Source organism: Anser brachyrhynchus (genome assembly GCF_964034855.1).
Source record: "Anser brachyrhynchus genome assembly, chromosome: 2".
In the NCBI taxonomy this organism is placed as follows: domain Eukaryota; kingdom Metazoa; phylum Chordata; class Aves; order Anseriformes; family Anatidae; genus Anser; species Anser brachyrhynchus.
In genome coordinates this window covers 60,938,825-60,966,041 of record NC_137695.1, presented here as the reverse complement: position 1 = coordinate 60,966,041, position 27,217 = coordinate 60,938,825, and the positions used below count along the sequence as shown (strand labels likewise).

General features: G+C 39.2%; 1 protein-coding gene across 21 annotated transcripts in view; it reads left to right on the top strand.

Moving 5' to 3' along the window:
• SUGCT (succinyl-CoA:glutarate-CoA transferase) overlaps window positions 1-27,217 on the top strand; it is a 338,160-nt gene that overhangs the window by 113,954 nt on the left and 196,989 nt on the right. For 19 of the 21 annotated variants that reach the window (XR_013946616.1, XR_013946617.1, XR_013946618.1 and 16 more), the window contains 2 exons: window positions 13,955-14,026; window positions 20,763-20,860. The exons of 1 other annotated variant lie outside the window; for it this stretch is intronic. Coding sequence is in view for 16 of the 20 variants with exons in the window: in XM_080580291.1 (XP_080436417.1) it covers window positions 13,955-14,026; window positions 20,763-20,860 (170 nt within the window). In the remaining 4 variants the exon portion in view is untranslated. The remainder of the gene's footprint in view (window positions 1-13,954; window positions 14,027-20,762; window positions 20,861-27,217) is intronic. One more of the 21 variants, XM_080580284.1, reaches the window with a different exon arrangement.

The following is a 27,217-nucleotide window of genomic DNA, read 5'->3' as shown; positions in this document are numbered from 1 at the left end:
GGCTGCACTATGGTATATGTTTAGCAACAGCTAGGTAGCATTAAACTTATTTGACTACGTGTGACTGACATTGAATTTAATCACCCCTCTGTGTGTCCTTGCTTTGTTTTAGCTTCTGTAAATTATTTATTATGAAAAGTATGTAAAGCAATACATGTTTTTTACGAAAGACTGTCTGTAGTGGGAGCAGTATGCATTCATGATGGAGGTATAATGATGCTGGAACAGTGTTGGGTAACAATTTATGGCAATTACCTGTGGCAAAAATGCAGTAATTTTACATAATTGGTCTCCCTGATATCATGGTGTTTGGCAGAGACAATTATAGTCATGGTTCTTAACCTTTTTAGTTGCAACTGTGGTTGGGTATTTCTTTACAAAAGTCAAAGGCAAGCATTTAGGTTGGCAGGGGATCTGAATTGGCTGGTTATACCAACAAATACAAAGTCTCTGACACTGGGTGATCTTCAGATTCAGGATTCTAGATAAACCCAACCCTTTTTAATATGATGAGATCAGAATTGTTGTATGGGTGTTCACACTGTTTTGGTGTTATGACATCTCAGAGAATTAGAGGCTGTCTGGAGGCCCACAGAATTTATGATAGCTTAAGGCAAGATGAAAGCTTTGAAATAAACCTAGCAATTAATAAGAATCAAGCTTATTTGTTAAAGAACTGTATGAAGTACCTGTGATTGAAAACTAACATAGTTTTTTTTTTTTTTTTTGTCCCTTTGAGCTTGCAAGGGGAAAAAGGAAAATATTTTTTGAAAGCTGGGACTTTCTCCATTTCCTCCCTCCATCTCCTTTACCTTCTCCACAGTTTTACAGGCATTGTTGTGTCAGTCAGTCTTTGGGGTGGGGGTTGCAAGGAGATGGGACCATGTCAATAAAAAACTTATGTAGATTTTAGACTGTGATGACAGAAAGCACAGTTACACCATGTTGACTCTCCAGAACATTTTTTTTGTAAAGGATAGTTATGTTCATTATGCAAAAGCACTCTATGAGCCATAAATGTAAAGATCCTTGTTAAAAAAAAAAATAGTTACTACCATACAGATTTCCATAGCTATTTATTAGTAGAAAATTTGACTGATTAGTTGCTAGAATAAATAAGTAAAAAAAATGCTAGTTACATATTTAAATATTTAGATATAAACCCGTTAAATATTGCAGGTACAGTTTTAAGTTGGCAAAAGTGTAATATTTTAATTTCTAATTGTAGTGATTTTCAAACTTTAATAATTGAAGTAATGCTAAATTTGAGGTAGATAAAGATTGGAATTGTAGTAATGTGATTTTAGATTTCAATATTTTTCAGACTCCTAGGGAACAATAAAAAAAGAATATTAGAGAAAAAACAAAAGTCTGAATTTTATGTTTTGAAGGAAGGCTATCAGAAATGTATAGGGAGATGAAGAGGAAAGGAGCTTCTGACTCTTTTAAACATATAAATGTTCCACTCATCATTATTAAGTTTCTTCTTTTCAAAGTTCATCTCACTACTATTATTTGTAAGGTCTGGTAATGCTTTTCTGTCATGAATTGAGGGCTTCGAACAGTGAGCATCCTGGATGTTTGACCATTTCAATTTCTAAATCCTTGATTAGAGATTAAGTAGCATTTCAAACCAAAATAAACTATGTGCAATAAACCTTAAGGAGTCTGATTTAAAACCACAAATCAAGGAAACTGAAGAGTCAAGGCTGAAGTATGTGAAATCCATTCTTAGTTCACCATACTGTGTCTACTGAGTAGTTTGTAAGATAACATACGGTTTGAGAGATTAATTGAAAAAAAATCTCCAAAATAGGTCAAAGGCAGGTTGCTGAAATGGAGGAGAGTTTCTCCTGCCTTTGTTCATCCCGTTCTGCAGCTAAATGGCAGATTTCATTTATGAGTTCACTTTATTTTAAGTTGTGCAGTTGCCAAATTGTGAAGCCTAGCCAGTTTTGCACTGCTGTAATTGTTATGCCCTTGCTGGTGTCTCTGCTGATTCTCATCAGCATCAGTGATAATTCGATCCCTTGCTCCTCTCTGCTGGCCTGTTGACAGAGGAGCTCACAAAGTATTCAGCTCAGCTTTTTAAAGAGCCTTCTTTGCAGCAGGACAGGAGGTTATTAGGACCTTTAAGTTAATAGCGTTGGCTGCCCAGCCTGTGAGTTTTAGTTTGCTTGCACTGCGTCATCTGTTTGCTGCTTGAAATGCCAGGCTGATGGGCTCAATGTGAGTTACCACAAAGGTAGTCAGTATTACAAAGCTGACCTTTGGAAAAAGTACCACGATATCACTTAAAGCCAAAGAGCAGGGAGGGAAAAGGGACAAAAATAACGAGACAAATCCTGCTCTGATGGTTTCTACTGAAAGCAGAATTAGGATCTTGTTTAGAATTAGATTCTAAATAGCACTCTTAAAAACTCATATTTAGCTACTCAGATTTTCCACACAGCTATATCTTATGATTTTTGGAAGGTATAAGAACTATTTATTATTTCTAGTTCAGTAATGCCCAGAGGCCCATATCAGGATCAGACTTTGGTCATATGTGCTCTTTTTTATTTTTACTTTTTAAATGTAATTAATTTTTTTTTTCAAAATAAGTGTTTTCATTGCATTCTTTACTTTGAGTGAAAAAAAACAAAAATGCTTGCAATCCTAAAATTGAACGAAATTGTGTGAGGTATTGTGAGAGAAGGGAAAGGGTAAGGAAACACTTGGATTCAGACTTTTGAGAGATTATTGTAAATGCTGAGAAAAATATTATATAAAAAACAGCTCTGCAGTGCCCTTTAAAATCAGTAAGCGTCTATTTTAATTCCCATATAAGTAGTAACTGGCTGCTGTCTGTATATATACTTAAATGTTGCTTGCTGTATAAGACCTTGTTTGCTTAATTTCAACCTAACTGAATTTTTATGGCTGTGCTATAAACCTCTTGAAAATAGTGGCTTAAATGGAAATGCTGACACAAGATTAATTACACTGGCTCCAGTGTGATACTGTGATTAAAGTTTATTTATTTTGTGTGTGTGTGTATGTGTGTGATTTCATTGTTGAAAAACTAATGGAAAACTAATGTGGCAATGGAGAATGTGATTCTGTGTGTGATATTTTGTTTTTCAACAGCAAGGAACAGTTTTAATGCCAGTTTACAATACTAGAGAAGTTATTTTTAATTGAGGTATAGCTTTGGTATTTCATATTTTTGAAATTTGTGAAAGTGACAAGTTGCCCACTTTAAAGCTGTGTACCGCTCTTCCAGGAGTTTTTAAATGGCTTTTTGGGTGGTGAGACTAGATGTATATTTCATTTAAATTAGAAAGCAAAGAAAATTGGTGTATTTCCTTGTGGAGTATATTCTTTTCCTCCTTGTGCTGTAGTAGGCTTGGTGGGTTGCCACATTGTCTTTTTTTTTAATTTAATTTTATTTTTTTGAGACAAAAGTCTTTTATCTCTAAAACCAAGAAACCAATCCAAAGTTAACATTCATTGTTCTATTGAATATAAAGTAACAGCTATAAAAGTATTTAAAGTATTTTGGGTAAGTAGTGTGCCCAACTGATACTTTTAGATTACAAATTTATGCATTACGTCTATTTCATATGAATGTCAACAATGCAGATGTCATATGACTGGAAGAAGAGTAAGTGAGAGAGGAGTCCTGCCTCCAATATAGTGGTTAGGACACTGAGCAAAGGATTGGGGAGGTCTTGGTCGCAGTCTCTGTTCCCAGTGGTTTATACTTCTCACATAGGCAACAACTGGATAAAAGTGTGACATAGTCTGGAGAGCAGAACTAGGCTGTCCTACTTCCTGAGTGTTGAGAATAATACATTATAAAGCCAAATGTAGATATCCCTGCTCGATGCTGTGATTTTGGGTTAACTTTGCTGCTCCTTTCAGCAAGGAGCATGCAGACTGAATTTGATGGCTATCTGCTTTGCTCCTGGATCAGCTGGGCAAAGTGAGGTGCTTGGCTTTCCATGTCATTTTTCCCACCCTCAGACATACATGGAACTTAAAGGTTGACCAGAAAAGGTGTCCAATGGAGGTGAATGATATCCCCGGATGATAGAGTGTAGTGGGCTTTCTTTAACATCTGTGCTGGTGTTCTGCCTCACTGTGGATACACGTGTATCCACACGTGTGGATACACATTGTGGATACATACATGTAATCATTCCCAGTCTTACCACAAACACCTTTCCCAGCTCATGGCATCCAGTCAAACATCACTCTCTACAAATGGATTGTTGCAGATGTAATTGATAGTGATCTGTCTGGTAGACTGTGATGGCTATGAAGTTGCAGGTTAGTACATCCTATGACATAACAGTGAAGAGAGACAAGTAGTGCAGGTCGAGAAAACCAGAGCAAAGAAGTGTTTTTGTGGAATGCCCTTCTTCAATTTGCTCAGTGAGAGCATTCAGCATACATTACTCCAGTCCATGAAATTTACATTTTTTATTTTTACTGTTTGCTTTCACTAGAAGAGAGTGCAAAGTAGGCAAATAGTTTCAAAGTGTGTGGTCCTTATGATTTATATATCTTGCTCAGAACTACCACTGACCAAACTTCTTGGTCTTGTTCCCGTTTGTTAGAGTGTAATTAAATATTAGTTTTTTATGAAAGAACTGTGACCTTCCCTTGAAAGAAAAAAACATACAGATACTATGATACTGTGGCACAGATGATGTTTTTTTTTTCAAGACGGTGTGAAAAGGTAGAGAAATGATGTGCCAAGTTTATCCCATCTGGAAGGAAAGTAACAATTCTGGATCCAAAGCAAAGCTGAGGATCTCCTGCTCTTTAATGTATTTGGGAACCAGAGGTTGATAAGGTTGGAGAGAGACAAAAAAATCAATATATGCTTTAGATATGTTTGATTGGCAGGAGAAAAAAACCTGTGTACCGGTCAGTCAAATCCTGAATACGTCACCTTCTTAATTACAGCCTTTAATCTGCTTTAAGACTAGAGAATATTGGTCCTTAAATGACCTCTATGTTGAATTGAGTATCTGACTGGAAACTTCAAAGTGCAATTGAAGAAAAATTATGCAATAAATTAAAAGTAACATTGTAACTTTTCTGTGGTTCCCAGCCTGCAAGAGACCAGCTTTTGTCTGTGAGCACACTCATTAACAGCAGGGAACTACAGCACATATGTGCAGACCTTTGCATGGTCACAAAATATTTTACTGAATATCTATGCATTGATTCTGTACATGCACAGAGACTTCTGCAAATAGGAAAGTGGAGGGGAGAGGAAGGAGTGGAATATGAAAATCTCTTTTAAAGTGTCGGTAACAAGTCTCAAAGCTTTTTTTGAAAATATTGTTTTCACTTTTTCTGGTTTTGTGTTCATAGATTTCTTGAGTAGGTGTATTTGTTCTGCAGTGTCACCAGCCAGTCCCAAAGAATCATTCCGCCTTCAGCCAAAGCTGCTTTCTCTGATGCCAGCCTTGGGAAGAAGCTCAGAGGATTGTTCACAATGCCGTCTATGAGAGCTCCCTGCTGTGCTGACAGACGTGTACCTTACAGAAATACTCTATCTAGTCTTTATAAAAGGATGCCATCTTTCCAAAATCTTAAGCAAGCTGCTACATGATGCCAGCTGAAACAATTAAACACCTGCTCTGTAAAACCAACATCCGTTAGAAGGCATTTGAAAGTTACTACCCTGCTCCAGAACTCACCAATGAATAGAGACTCTCTGCAAACCCTCAGGTTGTCTGATCTTGGAAGCTTTTAGATGCTGCTGTTCAACTTTTTGAATCAAAAGACAGTGCTATGTTACAAGATGCTACAAATCTGAGGGTATCTAACATCAGCTATTCCCAGTGAAAAGGGTTAAAAAGTATCTTTATGGATCCCAACTGCTCTTCACATAGGAACATCAGACAAGAAAACTCATAAAAACAAGCAATTAGACCCCTTTTCAATATACCTCTTGTAGTGCAAATCTTCCTCCTAGGGGAAAACCTGTAAGCTTTCAAATATTTGGACTATCAACTCTGCTATTTTCAGTAAAGGAGCCAAGAGGGTATCTACTCGTGAAAATAAGCAGTCACTTATTCAGATAATTAAAGCTACTAATCTGTCCTAAATATGGAGTTTCAAAAACCCATTTTTTCTATTGTTCTCTCCAAGTATTGTTTGGCCTCCATTTTTTTTTCTTCCTGAGAAGAGTCTATGAAGAATTGACATCTAGTTTCTGCCTGGATGTCACCTGCATCCTTTGCATTTGAGCTTGGCAGTCCTTGTGGCACTGTGTGGTTGCCTACTCATGGCAATGAAATGCTATATTTCGGTGTTTGCAGTATTTGATCTGCCAATGGCTTTTGAGGTTAGACCACTAAGTGCTCTCAGTGTGCTCTCCCTCATCAGTGCTGCTTTAGCTTTAGATTTTTGACATGCGATGAATGTTTGTTGACCAGTTGGACTCAAAAGGTTGTGATCAATGGTGTGAAGCCCATCTGGAGGCCAATACTAGTGGTGTACAGGGAATCATTGGGCCAGTACTGTTTAACATGGTCATTAGTGACCAGGGTGGGTGAGCAGAGTGTAACCTCAGCAAATTTGCAAAATAAATAAAACTGGGAGGAGTGTTTGACACACTCTAAGGTTGTGCTGCCATCCAGAGGGACTTTGACAGGCTGGAGAAATAGGCCAACAGGAACGTAGTGAAATTCAACTAAGGGAAATGCAGTTCTGCACATGGTAGGGAATAACTCCATGTATCAGTACAGACTGGACACAATTGGCTGGAAAATGACTTCGTAGAAAAAGACCTGGAAATCCTGGTATACAAAAACTGGAATGTGAGCCAGCAGAGTGCCCTTGTGATAAATGAGGCCAACACAATCTGGAGTTGCATTAGAAGGAGCATTGCCAGCAGGTCAAAGGGAGGTGGTCCTTCCCCTCTGCTCAGGTGTGCAGTGAGGATGCATCACCAATGGATCCAGTTATGGGTCCACAACTGGGTCCACTTCTGAGGTTTGCAGGACAAGAACATGTGCGTACTAGAGCAAGTCAAGCAAAGGGCCATGAAAATGATTAAGGATTTGGAGCATCTCTCATATGAGGAAAGACTGAGAGAGCTGGGACTGTTTATCCCAGAGGAGGCTATGGAAGATCCTATGAATGTGTATAAATACATGATAGAGAGGAGTAAAGAGTCATCATACACAACAGCAGATGTTCTGATTGCTTTGATTTCTGTGATTTGTATGGATGTGATTCAAATACTGCAGACTGACCTGGATTGTGATCATTTTCTTGTAATTGGCATATCTTTTAATTGTTCCCTTATATTTTAAAGTTTTGTTTGTGGAATCAATGTGCAAATTGAAATATATGCAAAGATATTTATGTGATTGATGATTGCCATAGCATTTATAGGCTTAAAATTCATAAAGTGGGCAATAAACACAGGAGATTGACAGTCTTTCATTGAAACCATCAAAACTGGGAAATTTTGAGAGGATAGTGATAGGCTAAGGGGTAATGGTTTTAAACTAAAAGAGAGTAGATTTAGATCAGACATTAGGAAGAAATTCTTCACTCGGAGGGTGGTGAGGTACCGGAGCGGGTTGCCCAGCGAAGTTGTGAATGCCCCATCCCTGGACGTGTTCAAGGCTTCTCAGACCATACTGAAAAGCTACTCCTTTGGGAGTTACACAGTGTTCCTCTGCCTTTTCCACAAGTAAGATGTGAACTAATTCTTTGATTTAGTTTTTGGTTCCTGCCTTCACCTGAGTGTACGTCCTAGTGCTCAGGATACCACCTGGGCATCACATTTTAAATCATGATCATAGAATCATAGAATCATAGAATATCCCAAGTTGGAAGGGACCCATAAGGATCATCAAGTCCAACTCCTGGCACCTCACAGGTCTGCCCAAAAGTTTAGAACATGTGACTAAGTGCACTGTCCAATCTCTTCTTAAATTCAGACAGGCTTGGTGCAGTGACTACTTCACTGGGGAGCCTGTTCCAGTGTGCGACCACCCTCTCGGTGAAGAACCTCTTCCTGATATCCAGCCTGAACCTCCCCTGCCTCAGCTTGACACCATTCCCACGGGTCCTGTCACTGGTGATAACGAGAATAGGTCAGCTGCCTCTCCACTCCCCCTCGCGAGGAAGTTGTAGACTGCAATGAAGTCCCCCCTCAGCTTCCTCTTCTCCAGGCTGAACAGGCCGAGTGACCTCAGCCGCTCCTCATATGTTTTTCCCTCTAGGCCCTTCGCCGTCTTCGTTGCCCTCCTCTGGACACTCTCCAGCAGTTTAATGTCCTTTTTGTACTGTGGTGCCCAGAACTGCACACAGTACTCGAGGTGAGGCCGCACCAGCGCAGAGTAGAGCGGGACAATCACTTCCTTCGACCGACTAGCAATGCCGTGCTTGATGCATCCCAGGATACGGTTGGCCCTCCTGGCTGCCAGGGCACACTGCTGGCTCATATTCACCTTGCTGTCAACCACAACCCCCAGATCCCTCTCTGCAGGGCTGCTCTCCAGCATCTCGTGGCCCAGTCTGTACGTATAGCCAGGGTTGCCCCGTCCCAGGTGCAGGACCCGGCACTTGCTTTTGTTAAACCTTATGTGGTTGGTGATTGCCCAGCTCTCCAATCTGTCCAGATCTCTCTGCAAGGCCTTTCCACCCTCATCCGAGTCCACAACTCCTCCAAGTTTGGTGTCGTTGGCAAATTTGCTCAAAACACCTTCTAGTCCTACATCCAAATCATTTATAAAAACATTGAAGAGGACTGGCCCTAAAATGGAGCCTTGAGGGACCCCACTAGTGACCATCCGCCAGCCAGATGTGGCCCCATTTACCACAACCCTTTGAGCCCTGCCCCATCGCATGATGTTTTTGTTAAGTTGTATGCTGGACATCTTGTCCAGTAGGACCCTATGGCAAACCGTGTCAAAAGCCTTGCTGAAGTCCAAAAAGATCACATCAGCTGGTTTCCCTTGATCGACTAGATGGGTGATCTTATCATAAAAAGAAATCAAATTTTTTAGGCAGGACCTACCCCTCATGAACCCATGTTGGCTGGGACCAATGACTGCGTTGTCCCCCAGGTGCGCTTCAATAACTTCAAGGATCATCCTCTCCATAATTTTACCAGGCACTGACATGAGACTGACAGGCCTGTAATTGCTAGGGTCTTCTTTCTTACCCTTCTTGAAAATTGGCACAACATTTGCCAGCTTCCAGTCCAATGGGACCTCTCCAGATTCCCAAGATCATTGAAAAATAATTGAGAGAGGTCCCGTGATGACATCAGCCAGCTCTTTAAGCACCCTGGGATGAATCCCATCCGGACCCATGGACTTGTATGGATCCAGGTGGAGCAGCAAATCCCGCACACGTTCAGGGTTGGTTGGGAGTTTGTCATTCCCACCGTCATGGTCCTCCAGCTGAGGGTACCTTGGGTCCTGGAGCCCATCATCAGTGTTGAAGACAGAGGCGAAGAAGGTGTTAAACGTCTCTGCTTCGCCTATGTCATTGTCTGTGAGGAGACCCTCCCCATCTAGTAGCAGACCTATGTTTTCTTTGGTTCTCCTTTTTCTGTTCACATATCTAAAAAAACCTTTTTTATTGTCTCCCACAGACATGGCCAGCTTCAACTCTAGTTGGGCTTTGGCCACACGAATTTTCTCCCTACATATGCGAACAGCATCCCTGTATTCCTTCCTCGTCGCCTGACCCTCCTTCCAGCAGCCGTACACTTCCTTTTTTCGCCTAAGCTCCAGCAGAAGATCCCTGGTCAGCCAGGCTGGCCTTCTGCCCCCCTTGCCTGACTTCTGATATTTTGGAATCACCTGATCTTGTGCTTTTAGGAGGCAGTGCTTAAAGATTGACCAGCACTGATGGACGCCAATGCCTTCAAAAGCAGTTTCCCAGGGGACCTTGCTGACTAGTTCCCTGAGCAGCCTGAAGTCTGCTTTCCCCATATCCAGGGCTGAAGTTTTGGTGACAGTTTTCCTTCTGTCACCATAAATTCTAAACTCATCTCTTCATGGTCACTGTGATTGAGACGGCCACCAATTGCCACATCTCCCACAAGACCCTCTCTGTTCTCCAGCAACAGATCTAGGAGGGCGCCTTTCCTAGTTGGCTGTCTTAGCACCTGCACCAAGAAGTTATCATCTAGGTGCTTTATGAACCTCCTGGACTTGCTCGTGTCAGCCGTGTGGTGATCCCAGTTGATGTCTGGCAAATTGAAATCCCCCATTAGGACAAGGGGAGTTGATCTCGAGGCATCTCTTAGTTCTGCAAAGAATAATTCATCGGCGTTGTCATCCTGGCCAGGTGGTCTGTAATAGACTCCCACAACGACATCCCCTTTATTTGTTCGTCCCTTAATCCTTACCCAGAGGCTCTCAACTTTGCCATAGCCATCTTGAAGTTCCACACAGTCCAGCCCATGCTTCACGTACATCGTCACCCTGCCACCTCGCCCACCCTGCCTGTCCCTCTTGCAGAGCCTGTAACCATCTATTGCAACACACCAGCCACAGGATTCATCCCACCAGGTTTTGCTTATGCCGATGATGTCGTAGTTGCAGGACTGGGCCAAAACTTCTAGCTCATCCATTTTATTCCTCATACTGCGTGTGTTTGTGTACAAGGACTTCAAATGCGCCTCCCTACACGCAGCACCTTGTGTAGCTGACCAAAGGGCCTCCCTAGCACACAGTCCCTCTGATTCTAGCACACCATCCCTTAGCTCATCACCAGCGTGCCTGGTTTTATCCCTTTCCCCCTTCAACTCTAGTTTAAAGCCCTATCTATCAGCCCTGCCAACTCCTGAGCAAAAATCCTCACCCATCTCTGAGAGAGGTGCATCCCATCTGGTGCCAGCAGGCCTGGTGTCGCGTAGACCTTCCCGTGATCGAAAAACCCGAAATTCTGCCGGTTGCACCAGTCCTGAAGCCACGTGTTAATGTGATAAGTCTGTTTGTCAGCATCGATCCCCCCTATCGGAAGGACAGAGGCAAACACAACCTGTGTCCCTGATCCTTTAAGTAGTCACCCCAAAGCCCTGAAGTCTCTTTTGATCACTCTCGGACTTCTTGTTGTTACCTCGTCATTACCAGCCTGGAAGACCAGTAGTGGGTAGTAGTCATGCTCTCATGGAACTTACCAGAAGACTTCATTCTTCAGAAAAAGGGGAAGGGAAAAAAGACTTTTGCCTTGTGTGTGTAGTGCCTTTTATTGCACTAATGTGAAGTGATTCGATGTGATGGACAGCAGTTTATCAAAACAAAATCTCATTAAAGTCTGTCTGCACTTTGCCCTAACTCTCCTTTGTATAATAAGATTGTGAAGCTGTCTGTGACCAGTCAGTAACCTGTGGTAACCTGTAGTGTGCGTACATTTATGGGTGATGAATAAAACCATTGTTATCACCCTTAAATTTTGGCATCAGTATTGTGCTAATAACAGTTGGAAGTTTTTGCTTTATCAGCAGCAATGATTGGCAAATAATCAGCTGTTTTGTAATGGGAAGCTTAAAATAGCAGCTGAAGACATTTGAGTTAATCTCCATGGAAAAAGACACTGCTGCATTTATGATGATACCATTTTTGTTGTGTAAGGATGAAATGATTGTTGTTTTAGCTTTTTAGATGTACAATGTAATTAAGAATAATCATTTTTCCCACACATTCCACAAAGCCACTGAAGCCCAAATGCTAATAACCAGGCCCTTAAATTTTGAGTGACTTCTGCTGCTGCGTGGGCAGCCCACGGGTGCAGATGTATGTCTCAGAGTAGTATGTGGCTATTGTGTGACCGCGCTCTTCTTACAGAGATGCGAGTCTCAAAAGAAGTTGCTGATAAATAGTGAACTGTTTAAGATTTGACCATATTGCCAGTTTAGATAGATTTTGAAGTGTGGAGGAAGGGAATCTGTATATAAGTGCACATGACATGCACTGTGGTGTTTGCAGTCTGTAACAGACATTCAGACTACAAGTTTAAAAGGCTGTGTAAAAGAATTTGTAATTTGTGTTTACTGGAAGTAGTAGGTGGTCGTACCAATAAAAACTATATTGTGTTAGATACACACACAGATATGTGTAGTATTTGCCCCATAATTTGTGTGAAATGTGTGTGGCTGCTTTTAAAGTTCAGAGCATCAGCGAAGACATCAGGATTTGGGCAGGGGGGTTCAGGAAACAGATCTTGCCTGTAAGTAAAGGTAATAAGATTATACTGACAGCTTTAGTTCATAACTATTCCTACTAAAAGCCATTTATTCTGAAAAAAAAAGTTTCTTAAATATTGCTAGACTTTATAACATGTATATTTATAACAATTTTCACAACTTTCTTGACCGTTTTAGACAAAAATCTGCATGAACAGATCTATCTAAAAAATGTTTATATATTTACATACTTTTCTGTATTCTTTTTCCCAACTGTTTCTGTGCTCATTGCTTTCATCAGTGTGAGTATGCAGTACCTATATATTACGCATGCTTCTAGACTTTTATTGTATTGGGGCCAAATGAGACTTTTTACTTTTTGCATGCTTGAGACTAAATGTTTGCTGAATTTCATCTTTGTTTGCTAAGAGTCTTAGACTCAAGTGCTTAATTAAATGTCTGAAAAATAAATTCATAAATTTTATCAGACTAATACAATTTGTCAGAAATGAAGCATAGAGGGAGCAAACAAACGATACTGCAAATGTGATATACAGTTCCTTGCACTTCAATGGACATAATTTTCCACATACAATTTTAAAGCTTTGACTGTGCCATGTGGTTAATGTTATAAAAGTTTTCAAGCTAGAATAGCATATTCGTGATGGAGAATAAGCCACACTGGTGTGAGAAGACTTTATTATTAAATGTTCCCATACCAGAGCTTTTGTTTGTGTGTTATTTTACAAAAAAATTATACTAAGAATTCACAGCTTTAGATCAGGCCATTATAACTGATGAGAAAATTGATTTCTGATAATGCAGGATACGTTATGTTCTCTGTGAGAAACTAGCACAAGGCCTCGTCCCCATTTGTGCATGAACCTGTGCACTGAATTCAAATTAAAAGCGAAAGAGTATTTCCCAAGTGCTAATGACAACTGTGGTAGTAATAAAGGAGAGGTGTGGAAGAAAGGGGAATCTATTTGCATTATCCATTTTTGGAAGATGCCCTGATGCAATGGTAAAAATCTAGGATGATGCCAATTACAGATTTTCTTCATTCCTGTGAAAATCTAAGTGGAGACGATTTCAACATGAAATGTGCCAGTAAGGGTACTGTAATGAAGTCAAAACAAAAAAATACTCCTCAAAGCTGGGAAAAAAGTTCCATTTTCTCTAGGACCTTGGTCTTGAGACCACTGACTAAGGAGATAGCTTAACTTCCAGCTGAAGAGCTGGAAAGATGCAGTCCATCCCTTTCATTCCCATGCAAGTGCCTAACTTGTCATTGCTATTTGGCAATTTTTTCTTTTTTTGCCCTAGCATTGCTCAGATTACCCTGTAGCCTTGCGGCTGGCATATTCAATGAGTATCTGTGAGACTCAGTGCAGCTGTCTGCTCTCAGTCAGGCTGAGAGGGAAGCTGAATAAATAACTCATAACAAGTAAGTGTCATTCTGGGAAATCATCCTCAGTCCCTATGAGTGTGGGTCACATTTGCAAAGTTTCTGGTTGCCTCAAGCTGTATTTTCAGCAAAAAACTATGAACTAAGATAATTTCTCAACTCCAAAAAAAAAATAAAAGTCGAAAGGGCTACTTCCCCTTTTAAATTGAATTTTCCTCCTTGTGGATGACTGTGAGCCACTTTTGTAGAACTAGAGAGAGAGTTTGAATGGAAATGTTTATTTAAGTAAAGCATTTGAAAAGTATTTACAAAGTTTTCACCTAATAGTTGTACTAATATTTTATACTTCCGTCACAGCTTATCACCTCTCTTTTTTCTTTTAGGCTTTTAAGACCAAGGATGGCTACATTGTGGTGGGAGCTGGAAATGATCAGCAGTTTGTCACTGTGTGCAAGGTAATGGTGTATTAGGCTGACAATACAAAAACGTGTGACAGTTTCTGTGCTGTGTAGGGAAATAGAGATTGCTTCTTAGTGTTGTCCCCCTTCGTCCCCCCCCCCCCCCCCTTTTTTTTTTTAACGAAAGTAAGTAGCAACTATAAATTCTAGCCCTGTGCTTCTAGCTGGTAGTTTAGGGCACTGATGTAATTCTGTGATTTTCCTGTGTATTAAGAACACCCTAACTCCAAAATTTGTGTGTGCTGAATCCCCTTCAAAGCACCTGCACAGCTAATTTGCCAAAACATGAACCAGCTAACAACCTCCTATATATAAAATGATGAATGTCATGAAAATCACACCAGTGTCTTTTTCAGGAAGAAATGTGACACTATTTCTCCATAAAACACATAGTATAGGCACAGTTATTAACATACCCAAGTTAGGAGATGGATAGTTCTTGTATCACCTTAATCAGTAGCCGAGCATGCAGTCCCTTTTCAAACTATTATGTACTGGTCTGTGCTCACAGAGAAACTTGTGGATTTCTTGGAAAAGAAGTATTACAGGACTGTGGGTTGACATGGCAGTGGTGCAGATGTGACATCGGAGAAGAAAGCTTCAACAAAAATATGCAATCTTCCTTATTTTGGATTGAAGAAACATGATTCTCTGGCAATTCTGTTTTTACAGAGGGTAGCTTGAAAAGTGTTAAAATAGTTTTGGATTTTTCACATACTCGTTTTCTGTGGTTTCAATACCTGGAATTGCTTTTCCCTGGACAGTGCATATATTTTTAAAAAAAAAGAAGTATTGAATGAAGGTGAAAAAAAATGTTCTTAAATAAAGAGTATCAACATTCCAAACAGAAGATCCCATTAACATGTAGGCATGTAGGATGGCGCATGAGAAGTTTTTCAGATAGTATTGGACAGCTTTTTTAAAATTAGTTCTACCTTTTACCTGCCATTGTTGGTTTTTTTTTTTTTTTTTTTTTTTCTCCTCTTGGACTTGGGATATTTAGCCTGTACTAGTCATACTCTGAACAGCTGTCAGCCTCAGGAAATTGAGCATTATTTTCTTCCATTTGTTCATATCAGCCATTTCACATCTCCGTGGTTGTTCATGACTAATAACTGGAATATGTAGTAAGAAGATAGTGCAGTTATGATTGTCTGAAACTCTCTTCTCTCCTAGTGTGTTTTGGGCTACATATGCCCACTTAGCTCTCTGGAGGAGTCTGCTTCCATTTGCTCAGATTGGCTCTCACAGCAAGAAGCAAGTTAACTTCTTCAGATTTTTCTCAGTGGGTTTTCATCATACAAAAGTTGAACCACTATAGTGTGGTCATTATATTAACATGAATGAAGACTAATGGACTAATGACTGAATAAGTATCTACCTGCCACACCTGTGTTTTTTCAAGGACTCATTGTCCCATAAAGGTAATCTTCCCAGAAGGTCCCAGGACATTGCTGTGAATGTCTTCTTTGTGTTTTGTCACCTGAAGAATTATGCATCAAGTGCTGGTCATTCTGCCATCCTCGAGTAAGGCACAACTGAAAGTCTGGCTCAGTAGATTCTGGCACTATAGTGTGAGCTAGAAGGCACTGAAAATTCAGACCATGCTTTCACCTCTCTTTAGGGTGCTGCTGTGAGACTTATGGTGGGACTTGCTGCTACGTAATCCCTTTGTGATCAGTAATGAGCAAGTGGTACCCCAGAAGATGGGGCAACATGTCAATGATTTGTGTTACTACAGAATCTGAAGAGCCTGAAGTTAAATGAGATGAATATTGGCCTTAGTCTACAGGCTGCTGGTTCTTTGTTTCATCCTTGTAATAATGTTTTGGTATTTCTAGAATTGAAAGTAGGAGGCACAAAGCTTAAAAAAATTGTGATTGCTTGCTTGTCAAAGAGAGTAAAAGACCAGAAAATTTAGTTCAAGTTTTGGGTAAGGGCCAGATTTTTCTATAAGCCAGTTATCTTATTTGAGAGGTGGGAGGTGGGGTGGGGGTGGGGGTGGCCCTGTGTGTTAGAGAGCATTTTGACAGTTTCAGCTGAACAGCGGCGATGACAGTGTTGAGTGGTTATGTGTAACAATCAGGGAAGGCCAATGAGGCAGATGTCATGGTGGGAGTCCATTATGGACTGTCCAACCAGGATGAAGAGGCAGACAAAATGTTCTAAAAGCAGCTGGGAGAAGTCTCACAATTGCTAGCCCTTGTTCTGGTGGGGGACTTCAATTTACCACATTTATGCTGGAAATACAAGATAGCAGAGAGGAAACAGCCTAGGAGGTTCACAGAGTGTCGGGAAGATAACTTCCTGACACAGCTGGTGAGTGACCCAACTAGGGACAGCACCCCACTGGACCTTTTGCTTGCAAACAGAGAAGGACTTGTGGGTGATGTGAACGTTGGAGGCCATCTTGGGCATAGTGATGAATTAATAGAGTTTTTGATTCTTAGAAAAGTAAGGAGAGGGGTTAGCAGAACTGTCATCCTGGACTTCTGGAGGGCAGACTGGCCTGTTTAGGAGACTGGTTGGCGGAGTGCCTTGGGAGGCAGTCCTGAAGGGCAAAGGAGTGCAGGAAAGATGGGCGCTCTTCGAGGCAAAAATCTTAAAGGCACAGCAGCAGGCCATCCCCATGTGCTGAAAGACGAGCTGGCATGAAAGAAGACTAGCCTGCCTGACCAGAGAGCTGTGGCTAGAGCTCACGAAGAAAAAGAGGGTTTATGACCTTTGGAAGAAGGGCTGGGCCACTCTGGAGGACTATAAAGATGTTGTGCAGCTGTGCAGGGAGAAAACTAGGAGGCACAAGGCCCAACTGGAGCTCAGTTTGGCTACTGCTATTAAAGACAATAAAAAGATGTTTTTATAAATACATAAACAGGAAAAGGAAGACTAAGGAAAATCTTCATCCTTCATTGGATGTGGGGGGAAACATAGTGACAAAGGATGAGGAAAAGGCTGAGGTACTTAATGCCTTCTTTGCCTCAGGCTTTAGCAGCAAGAGCAGTTGTTCTCAGTACCCAGTCCCCTGAACTGGTAGATAGGGATGAGGAGCAGAGTGAAGCCCTCATAATCCACAAGGAAGTGTTTAGCAACCTGTTACACCACTTAGGCGTACACAAGTCTATGGGGACAGATGGGATCCACCTGAGGGTACTGAAGAACTTGGTGGAAGTGCTTACCAAGCTGCTTTCCGTCATTTTTCAGCAGTCCTGGCTATCCAGGAAGGTCCCAGTTGACAGGAGGCTGGCAAATATGACACCCATCTATAAAAAAGGTTGGAAGGAGGACCCGGGGAACTACAGGCCTGTCAGTCTGACTTCAGCACCTTGGAAGCTTATGGAACAGATTATCTTGGTTGCCATCATATGGCATCTACAGGACAACCAGGTGATCAGGCCCAGTCAGAATGCCCTTATGAAAGGCAGGTCCTGCTTGACGAACCTGCTCTCCTTCTATGACAAGATGATGTGCTCAGTGAATGAGGGAAAGGCTGTGGATATGGTCCACCTAGACTTCAGTAAAGCTTTTGACGCTGTTTCTCATAGCAGTTTCCTGGAGAAACTGGCTGCTCATGGCTTGGACCGGTGTATGCTTTGTTGGGTTAAAAACTGGCTGGGTGTCCGGGTGCAAAGAGTCGTTGGAGGCCAGTCACAAGTGTTGTCTGCCAGGCCTCAGTACTGGGGCCAGTTCTTTTCAACATCTTTATCAATGATCTGGATGAGGGGATCTGCACCCTTAGTAAGTTTGCAAATAACACCAATTTAGGTGTGAGTATTGATCTGCTTGAGGGTAGGAGGATTCTCCAGAGGAATCTGGATAGGCTGGACCGATGGGCTGAGGCCAACTGCATGAGGTTCAACAAGACTAAGCGCCTAAGTGTCACTTAGGGCACAACAACACCATGCAATGCTGCAGTCTGGGGGAAGAGTGGCTGGAAAGGGACCTGGGGGTATTGGTGGATAGCTGGTTGAATATTAGCCAGCAGTGTGCACAGGTGGCCGAGAAGGCCAACAGCATCCTGGCTTGTATGAGAAACAGCATGAACATTCTTTTTTGCCCTTATCAAAATATTGTAGATATTGATTTAGACTGTTAAAGTGTCCAGAGATTGAGGAATGTGGAATTCAGTGGAATGCTGTGGAAACTGTTTGAGGTATGTTCTGTGTTAAGGCAAAGGCAATTTGGAGCTTAAAAGACACTGAAGGGGGAGAGCCAATAAAGGAAAAGGACTTTATTACAGGAAGGCCCTCAACACCCTAGTGAACCTTTAGTAAATACAGAGGACGCTAATTCAAACATTGGGATTGCTATTAGAGAACCTTTCTGAGATGAGCTGGTGCTAAAAATACAGAATGTATGGAAGCCATTGCCCTGCAGACACGCACTCAAGAGATGTAACAGCTGGCTTAGGCTGTAAACAATTGCAAACATTCTGCTTCAACTGTATCTTTTTAGAGAAGCAATTAGCAAGCAAGAAAGAAAAAAATGGAAAAATTTCAGAATAAGTGAAAACGAACTGTAGCTTGTTTGGGGACTTTGATAATTGCTGAGAAACTTCGTAACACTGCTGGTTGAAGTGCATTTCATAGTTATCAAGAGTTACTAAAGCACATCCTGATGTGTGGCTGCTTCAGTCTAAATAGGAATACTGAGCAAGAGTCTTCAGAAGACTGCTTTTGTGTGCAAACAATTTTGCTAGAAGTGGGGGAAAGAACTCAGAGACTGTAAACTCTGTTTCGTAGATCTGTACTGTAGAGACCAACTGTATATCAGGTAAGCTTGAAGGAGAAAGGGTAAAGAGCAGTTTAATTCCAGCTGGTCAGAATGAAATAAAGAAAATAACATTGGCAGCATGATACAGAAAGATGAATGGCACATTGATGAATAACTTCTCAAATGTGTATTTGTTAAACACAAAAAATTGAGAAGAACATATATAGACAAAGAGTTTTCTAACACATGTATATTAAGTTAAAGATGAAGTAATTAACGTTAAAACAGTATACTAAGCAACTCAATATGATCATTTTTCATATAATTTATCAAATGGAACCATAGTTTTCTTATGAATTTCTCAGTTGTTTATGCTCTCATAAATAAGTATTCACTATCATTTACTTTGAACAACCTTGCATGTGTTTTTTTTTTTTTTTTCCTAAAGCAGTGATTTTTAATGCAAAAAATAACAGTATCAAAAGGAGGAAATAATTTTAATGGAGTGCCAATATTATTGTTAAACTTTCAGGCAGGAAAAGAAGAAAAATTTCTAAAGCCAGATTATGATATGTTACAATTTTCATAAACTAGATTGTGTGAACATAGATAGAAAAGAAAATATGCAGTGAATTCAGTGTTAATGGAAGATGTTAGAATGCTGTTTTACCTCACAGATAAAAATCTGCAGAAAATTTATGTAATATGATCATTGTTCTAAAATAACTTCATTGGTACTTTGATTTCCACGCTCAGTTTTGTCACTCTGGGTGACAAACAGGTCAAGGGTGACTATCTGATTTGAATATCTCTAAGTATCTGTTGAAAGAATATCTGTTTTGCTCATGGTTTTAACTCTTCAACAGCTATTCACTTGAGAGTGAAGCTATATCCTTATTTACTCCAGCAAAGTCATTAAAGTATAGTGTCTTTGGTCTGAACCAGTTTCAGAGGTATTAGTAGAATTTTAAGTTTGAAGCAAGTTCCAAAGTGATTGACACCAATCTATGTATCACTTACATGTGGTAGTACATAGACATATGAATTCAAGGAATGACTGGACATGTTAATAAAACAAGAATCTATCGAGGACCACTAAATACATGACAGTCTCTTTTTTTGTAAACTTCTTTTCTGCCTTCCTCAGTAGCAGATGTTACTGGGATATTTTTTATTAAATTTGAAAAGAACAACCCATTCTGTTTATTTATGTTCTATGTAAGTACATTATAGCATGAACAGTTAAGTTATATAGTAAATATTGATTGTCCACACAACTATGCTGTCTCATATATGCCTCTACAAAATTCTAATACTTGTTCTCCACATTTAATTCTCTTTATAATATAATTTACATTGTCTTTGCAGGAGGGTCATACTTTTAATATGCCAGGTAGAAGTTACATGTAGAAGATATGCTTCTACTTTCTTGGAGGTTAAAACACCAATTTTCTTTATAAGATCTTTTTGAAGAAATCATAAAGAAAAACAATGACATTTCAATAGAAAATACTTTTTATTTTTTATTTCATCCTTTTTGAAAAGATTACTGAAATCAAAAGAAACATTCTTAGACATATCTTTTCTCAGTCTAGCATATGAAGTACAGTCACATTTCTTTTTCCGTGATTTATAATTCAGTGAAGGAGAATCCCACAGATCTCTCCAAACTCAAAGTAATAACTTAAAAAACGTTTTAGTGTTCTACAGTATAATAACAAGAGTTTCTCCTAGTTAATAATCAAAGCTATTGACTAAGATTTGGATCTTAATTTCTCTTTTTTCTGTACTTGTGTAACTGAATAGGAGGCGTTATCTTTTCATAACTTTCTTGTTTAATTTCTCTTTTTTCTGTACTTGTGTAACTGAATAGGAGGCATTGTCTTTTCATAACTTCCTAATCTATATAAGATTAAGGAGAAGTAGTGACTTTTGGAAAGCTATCTTAAATCCTTAATGAATTTCCTTTACCTTATAAATGTCTCATGCCAAGCACGTCTTACTCAGCTTTATTTTTACTTAGATCCTGAATCTGCCTGAAGTTAGTAAGGATTCCAGATACAAAACTAATACACTCAGAGTCCAGAACAGAAAAGAACTTATTGACATATTGTCAACTCGGTAAGTTCATTAAAAGCAAAGAAATGATATTTAATCTGTTAATGCAAACAATTATGTATAAGGAACACTCATTATGTAAAAATTTTACCCTAATCTTTTGAGAGATTTTTTTTAAAGAAAGAATTGAGCTTACTTACTGATATTAACTGTGTCTTTTGCACACATACTATAATGTGGGCTACCAAGAAGCCAAACTATAGTTCTAGGTTTTCAGAAATCATTTAAACTTATTTTTAAACATTTTAACTTAATTCGTTATCTTGAATTTTAGTGAAACAACTAGTGCTTTTTGCTTTTCTGGACAAATATCACCACTGGTAATGAAATTCTTGGGCATTATTTTTGCTGTGAAAGGGATTTTAAAGTTTTCACTATGAATTTGTGTACCCAAGGGAGTTCCACTTGACTCTACCCTCACTGTTGGTTCTGTATTGCAGTACTCTGTGCCCCAAATCCTCCCTGGGTGAATTCTTTTGAAATAAAAAGGATGTGTACTTACTGTTCTACAGGAGAATCATCCTATTAAGTACTTAATTAAAAAAATATAAGATAAAGCTCAAGAATCTTTTAACTGAGAGATTAAAATAGTTTAATTGTCTTTTGCGTTATGTTTGAGAAGGCCTTAGTTCTGTGGAGTTCTCTCTGATAAAGAGGAAGGTATATTTCTACAATATAAGAAAAAAACTAATCTGTAAAGCTATTGGAAGGTAGTTTCAGCAACACTTCGCATTTTGGGTTAAGAGCATTAGAAGCAGTATGTCTGTCATTGTCAATAATTCAAGAAAAGTCACACTATCATTTTGACACTTGGCCTGTATGAGTCTTTATTAACAAATGTGTAACAATTTTCATTCAGACACTATTTTTTTTAAAGAAGCGTTAAGCCAGATGCCTTGCCTTTTCATTTCATTTGAGAAAAGTTTCAATAGCACACCTTTTCCCCTCAAGCCAACCCTACACATTTTTTGGATAATGAGAACCAGAATAATCTTGCATTTAAGACTGCAAAGAGAGTAATTTTTCCTCTTCTTGTTTAGTTGCACTTTTATCTCTCTGTTACCTGTCCATTTTCAGGTATCTTGCCCCTGTTGAAAACCTGAAGTACCGGGTGACTTTGCATTTTTAAATAATTTTGATACAACTGTCCATAATGAACTTTTACAACTTTTAGGCATTGGAATAGGCTGCCCAGGGAAGTGGTTGAGTCACCATCCCTGGAGGTCTTTAAGAGACGTTTAGATGTTGAGCTTAGTGATATGGTTTAGTGGAGGACTTGTTAGGGTTAGGTCAGAGGTTGGACTAGGTGATCTTGGAGGTCTCTTCCAACCTAGACGATTCTGTGATTCTGTGATTGTCTTTTACTTGCCTTCCTATTAGAAATGCAGTGTGATAACAGATGAATCCACTCTTCCTACGTTTTTTAAGCCCTTGAAAGGGAATAGGTATCTTTTGATCTACTTTTTAGCTCTTACTTTCTTGACACTTACTCTTAGTTTCAAAGTTGATTCGTGTAGACTCATTTGGAGTTCATTTCACTTAATATGGTATTTATCTGATGTACTCTGGAACCTTATCAAAGTGCTGTTTTGCCATCCACAGATAATTACCTAATGATGTGGTTGATTCTGAATGCAGGTTTTTATTTTATTTTATTTTATTTTATTTTATTTTATTTTATTTTATTTTATTTTATTTTATTTTATTTTATTTTATTTCATTTCATTTCATTTCATTTCATTTCATTTCATTTCATTTCATTTCATTTCATTTATTATTTTTTATAGACAATATCTGAATAAGAAGTTAAAGTTCACGGAACAGTTGTTCTGTGACTAAATTGCCAGATTTGTTTTTATATCTGTAGCTATTAGTTCATCAGATTACATCATTGCTCTGTAAATTACTGCTTTATATCTTTTTTTGCCAGTTTATGTTCTGTTTTATTAGCACCATTTAGGCTGTGTTTCTGTGTAATTTATATGCAAGTACAGATGTGGCTGTATACACATATTTGGAGTAGACACTTCCAATAGTATTATGTTATGTCATATTACTGTGAATTCATCTGGCATTCAGTTTTGAAACACTGACTTTAGCAAACACCTTTGGCACTCAAATGGAGGTTGAATATGTTTCCATACACATTCCATGGTAACTTTCCTTTTATTCACTAACTCAGTTGTTTGTAAAATTACATGTAGTTCATTTTGGATGTTACTTAGAGAATTACATGACTAGTTTGTCAGTGCTGAAAAACGTCAGCCCTTGAGAAATGAAAGGAAATGACAAAATAGTAATGGCATAATTTCACTGAAAAATACCTTAATTAAATCACCAATTGCTTGATAGCATTGCAGCTTCCAAAACATGGAATATATAAACGTAAGGTGCATTAGTTGGGAAGAAACACCTGCATTCACCTCACATTGACTTACTATATCTACACTACTATCAACCTCATGATGAATTTATGGTGACAATAACTGGAACAGCTTAAAAGAGTTGTGATTGTCATAGCAGTGAGTTCTATTACAACCACTTTTGTTGAAACAAGCACTTCCTTTGTGTTCTGGAAAGTGAAAAGGAACATGAAAGTCTTTTAAGGATTTAGGTATGCTATTCATTCACATATAATTTTGGTGCTGTGACAGGCAGGTTGCCTCTGACCTGAGGCAAAGCAGCTTTTTCCAGTGACATTGCAATGGAAAAATGAGCAATCTTGTTTGCTGTGCCAGGCTGAGCAGTAAAAAGGAGGTAAAATTTTTGTGTATATATAGGAATCTGGTCATCTGTATGGCAGAAATGTGGTACTCTTTGCTGTTGCTTGCATATATTACTGCCATTGCACAGTGGGCATATGCTTACTTTCTTTACAAGCTGATGTTCTTGTTGAGCCAAGATCCCACCAGAGCTTAGACTTGGCTTCCACTGACCTATATAACCTGTCTCCTTCCTCCTCTCTCTTTTAAACTGCTTCCAGAGGTGTGAGTTACCTTTTTGTTTCCTTTATTTCTTAATTTTCAAAATGGACTAACTGCAATTCATGTCTAGCTCCTGAACACTTAGTAAGTGTAGCAAGGAGAATTCTTGTCCTCCTCATCTAAAGGAAAAAAGATTTCCCAGGTTTTATTTAGGAATAGAGGGAGATGTTTAGACCTACTCAAAGGGTCAGAAAGTCCCAGAAGTCCTGAGCATTTAATTTGCTGCATGTGTAGAGCTCAAAAATTTTAAATATATCTGAACACTGAATATCAACGAGACAGTTGATGCCTTTCATTTGCTAAGGTAAATGTTAAGCAATAGAAATTCTTTAGCCACAGTTTGATTCTGGAAGTGTGCACAAAGGAAACATTGGTACAATCGGTCAATGTTAAGGAATGCTATTTTTTAAAAGAAGGCTGTATCTTGGGAATTCTTGGCTCAAATGACCTCTGATTTAGATCAATAATTCTACTCACCACCTGCAGTAACTGTGCCAGATTTCAAGGCAGTTAGATAAGCATGGGGATTATATAGCACTTAGAAGAAATTGACCTTTAAACAGAAGACTTTTCAGAAAAGTGTGAAATGACCTATTCATCACAGTCGGATGTCCTGAGTTGAGTAAGAATACAAGATGGAGATGAATATTATTTGAGACATAAATGTAGCTTGAAACAACAGCTCTGAGAGGTGTGAATTGCTCTGTTCATTTCAGAAGGAATTTTCTCATCCTTTCTCTCCCAAGAGATCTGAAGAGGGAGGCACATCTGTCCTCAGCTCTTCACCGCAGCCTCTCCTTGCTGCCTGCTTCCATCATCTCAACTCCCTCCACAGAGCACACATAAAAGAAAGAAAGCGAGAGCAGGTAGGGGGAATAAATTCACATATCCATGAAGAAAGTCAGATCTCAATAAAAGGAATTGGAAGGCTGACCACGCTAGCATGATAAGCATATTCTGAAATATCCAGCTCTCACACTGAGATAAGGAGAAAGAATTACAGAAACCAATCCCAGACATATTGAGAGGGGGAGTGTTTTCAGTTCCCATCTTATGTGGGGAAGTAAGTTCAATGCTGCAAGGAACACTGGGTAATAAGATATTTACAGGCAAGAAGAATATAGGCCTATGGGGTATTTTGTATTTGCTTTGCTACTGGTGCTGTTATTCCTTTCCCATCTCTGTTCCTCTTCCTGCTGTGCCTTTTATTTTCCTATCCCCATCTTCCTTCTCCACTTCCTACTGCTTATTTCTTCCACTGCCCATGTTTGCACATCTACTGCATCTGCTTTACAAAAAAGAAAAAAAAAAAAAAGGTGTTTCAGTGCCTTCTGTATCTTCTTGTTTATTTAGGTGACATTTTCCCCAAGTGACAGGAAAGCAGAATTCTGAAAAGTGAATTGCCCTTGGATGTGCTCCAAGAGTCAAATTTGAAATGACCCTACCTGGGTGGAGGTCGGGTTCAATGGCTACTACAGAGGCCCCTGAGACTCCTTGCTCATGTGAGAGCTGACAGACTACAGAGCATTTTGTTTTTTAATGTTTCCAATGGAAACCTCTGGTTTGTGAGTTAGATGTACATCCATCCAAGAGAACCAAATTTTAATTGTTGCTCCCTTCCACTTTTACCTTTATTTCCTCTGGAAAAGAATAGTGCTAGGCACAACATGGATTATTTTGTGTATATAGAGATATATACATATGCTAAGACATACGTATGTAGCATGTGCTATAATTTGAAGTGCATCTGTGCAAAAGCTGTTATAATGCCAGTTTTAAGAGAAGCTGTTTTGAGGAAGGGAGCTTAATCTGTTGACCTTCTTCCAATTACTCCAGAATTTGAACATTAATCCTACCCTGCACCTCAGTAATGTAGATACATTTTAAAACAGTGCACCTAAACGAGTAGCCCAGAGTACTTAGGGAAATTAACCCGTAAGTAGAGCGGGGTCTGTGGGGTTGTATGAGTGCAAGGGGGAAGGGGAATAGCAGGCATTCCCTCAGACTTTAAAGTGAAGCAGCTAACATAATGAAGAACACAAATTCATCATGATTAGTACTCCTGCAGCTACAGCTAAATGAAACCACACTGTCTAGAGAGCTAAATTATTGTAGATTTAGAAATATTGAGGCTGGAAACAATTCAGAGTGGAACTTCTATTCCTAGCACTTATATTTTAAAAACCTTATTCTTGACTGTGCACCACAGCTGCATGTTGTGCATGTGAGTGTGAGGGGAAAAGGAATGAGCAGGAAGGAAACACAGAGGAACCTGATCCCCAGTTAATGAGACCTTGCTAAATTGTTTCCACCTAATAACAGAAGAGGAGGGAAAGCTATTGCAAAATGTTTAATTTGCCTGATGAGGAGCATTGTTAAACTTACGTTTGTTGAGTGTCTATAAACCAGTCTCTGTAAACCCCGTTCCCCACCCCCACCCTTTCTTTTACTAAACCAAGAGTGCAAGAGACTGGAGACTGCAGTTGCTGTTGATAATGTTACAGGAATGGGCGTCTGATTGCCTACTCCTTCAGCAAGACAGGTGTCTTCGGTCTGAAAGATGATTGAGTTCAGTGTAGCATAGCTGATGACGTTTCATTTCCCTAATCATATACCTCACCATCGGTACAGAGGTGGTTGAGCTACATGAGCACCAGCTGCCATGGTTTGTTTTAAAATGCTTTGTTTTAAATCATTATTAGTTTCACATTGACTTTTATGTGTTGAAACAAGAGAGATTCAAAATGTCTTAAACATCTTGTTTTTGGAGTAGGTAAGCTAATGTGTATTTTCTCATTCTTATTTTTCTCACTATTTAGTAAGCCTCTAAGTATTTTATTACATAACTGTGAAACTTGAGATCCTTTCTGTAAAATAATTTGCTGACTTTTTTTTTTCTTATGCCATGCATTACTAGCTACAAGGATGCTGAAATCAAGAGATATCTTTTCATTGATTTTTCAATGAATCTTTTTATGTGATCCATATCTTTACTTCCCCTGAATAGTTAAAAGAACGACAACAAAATCTATTTAATTTCCCATTATTCTCAATGTGTTTTTACTGATGCATGTTTTTCAGGTGATTTCCACTTCCTTTGTTCTAACTACCAAAGTTGCAGTCCTTTCTTCTGTTGAGAAAAGGAGAGGAAGGCTTGGGGAAAGGAGTTAATCTATTTATCTTTTATCTATTCTAACATGTGTAGTTTAACGTCTGAATCCAAAAACAAATAGTTCTGGAACATGCTGGATTTTGCTACTCAGGAATTGGGAGAAACATATTTTATAATACAGACATATTTTCCTCTCTCTGGTATGCCATTCTTTAAAAATCATATACGGCTTTAAAACAGGTTGCAAAACATCAAAATGGAACA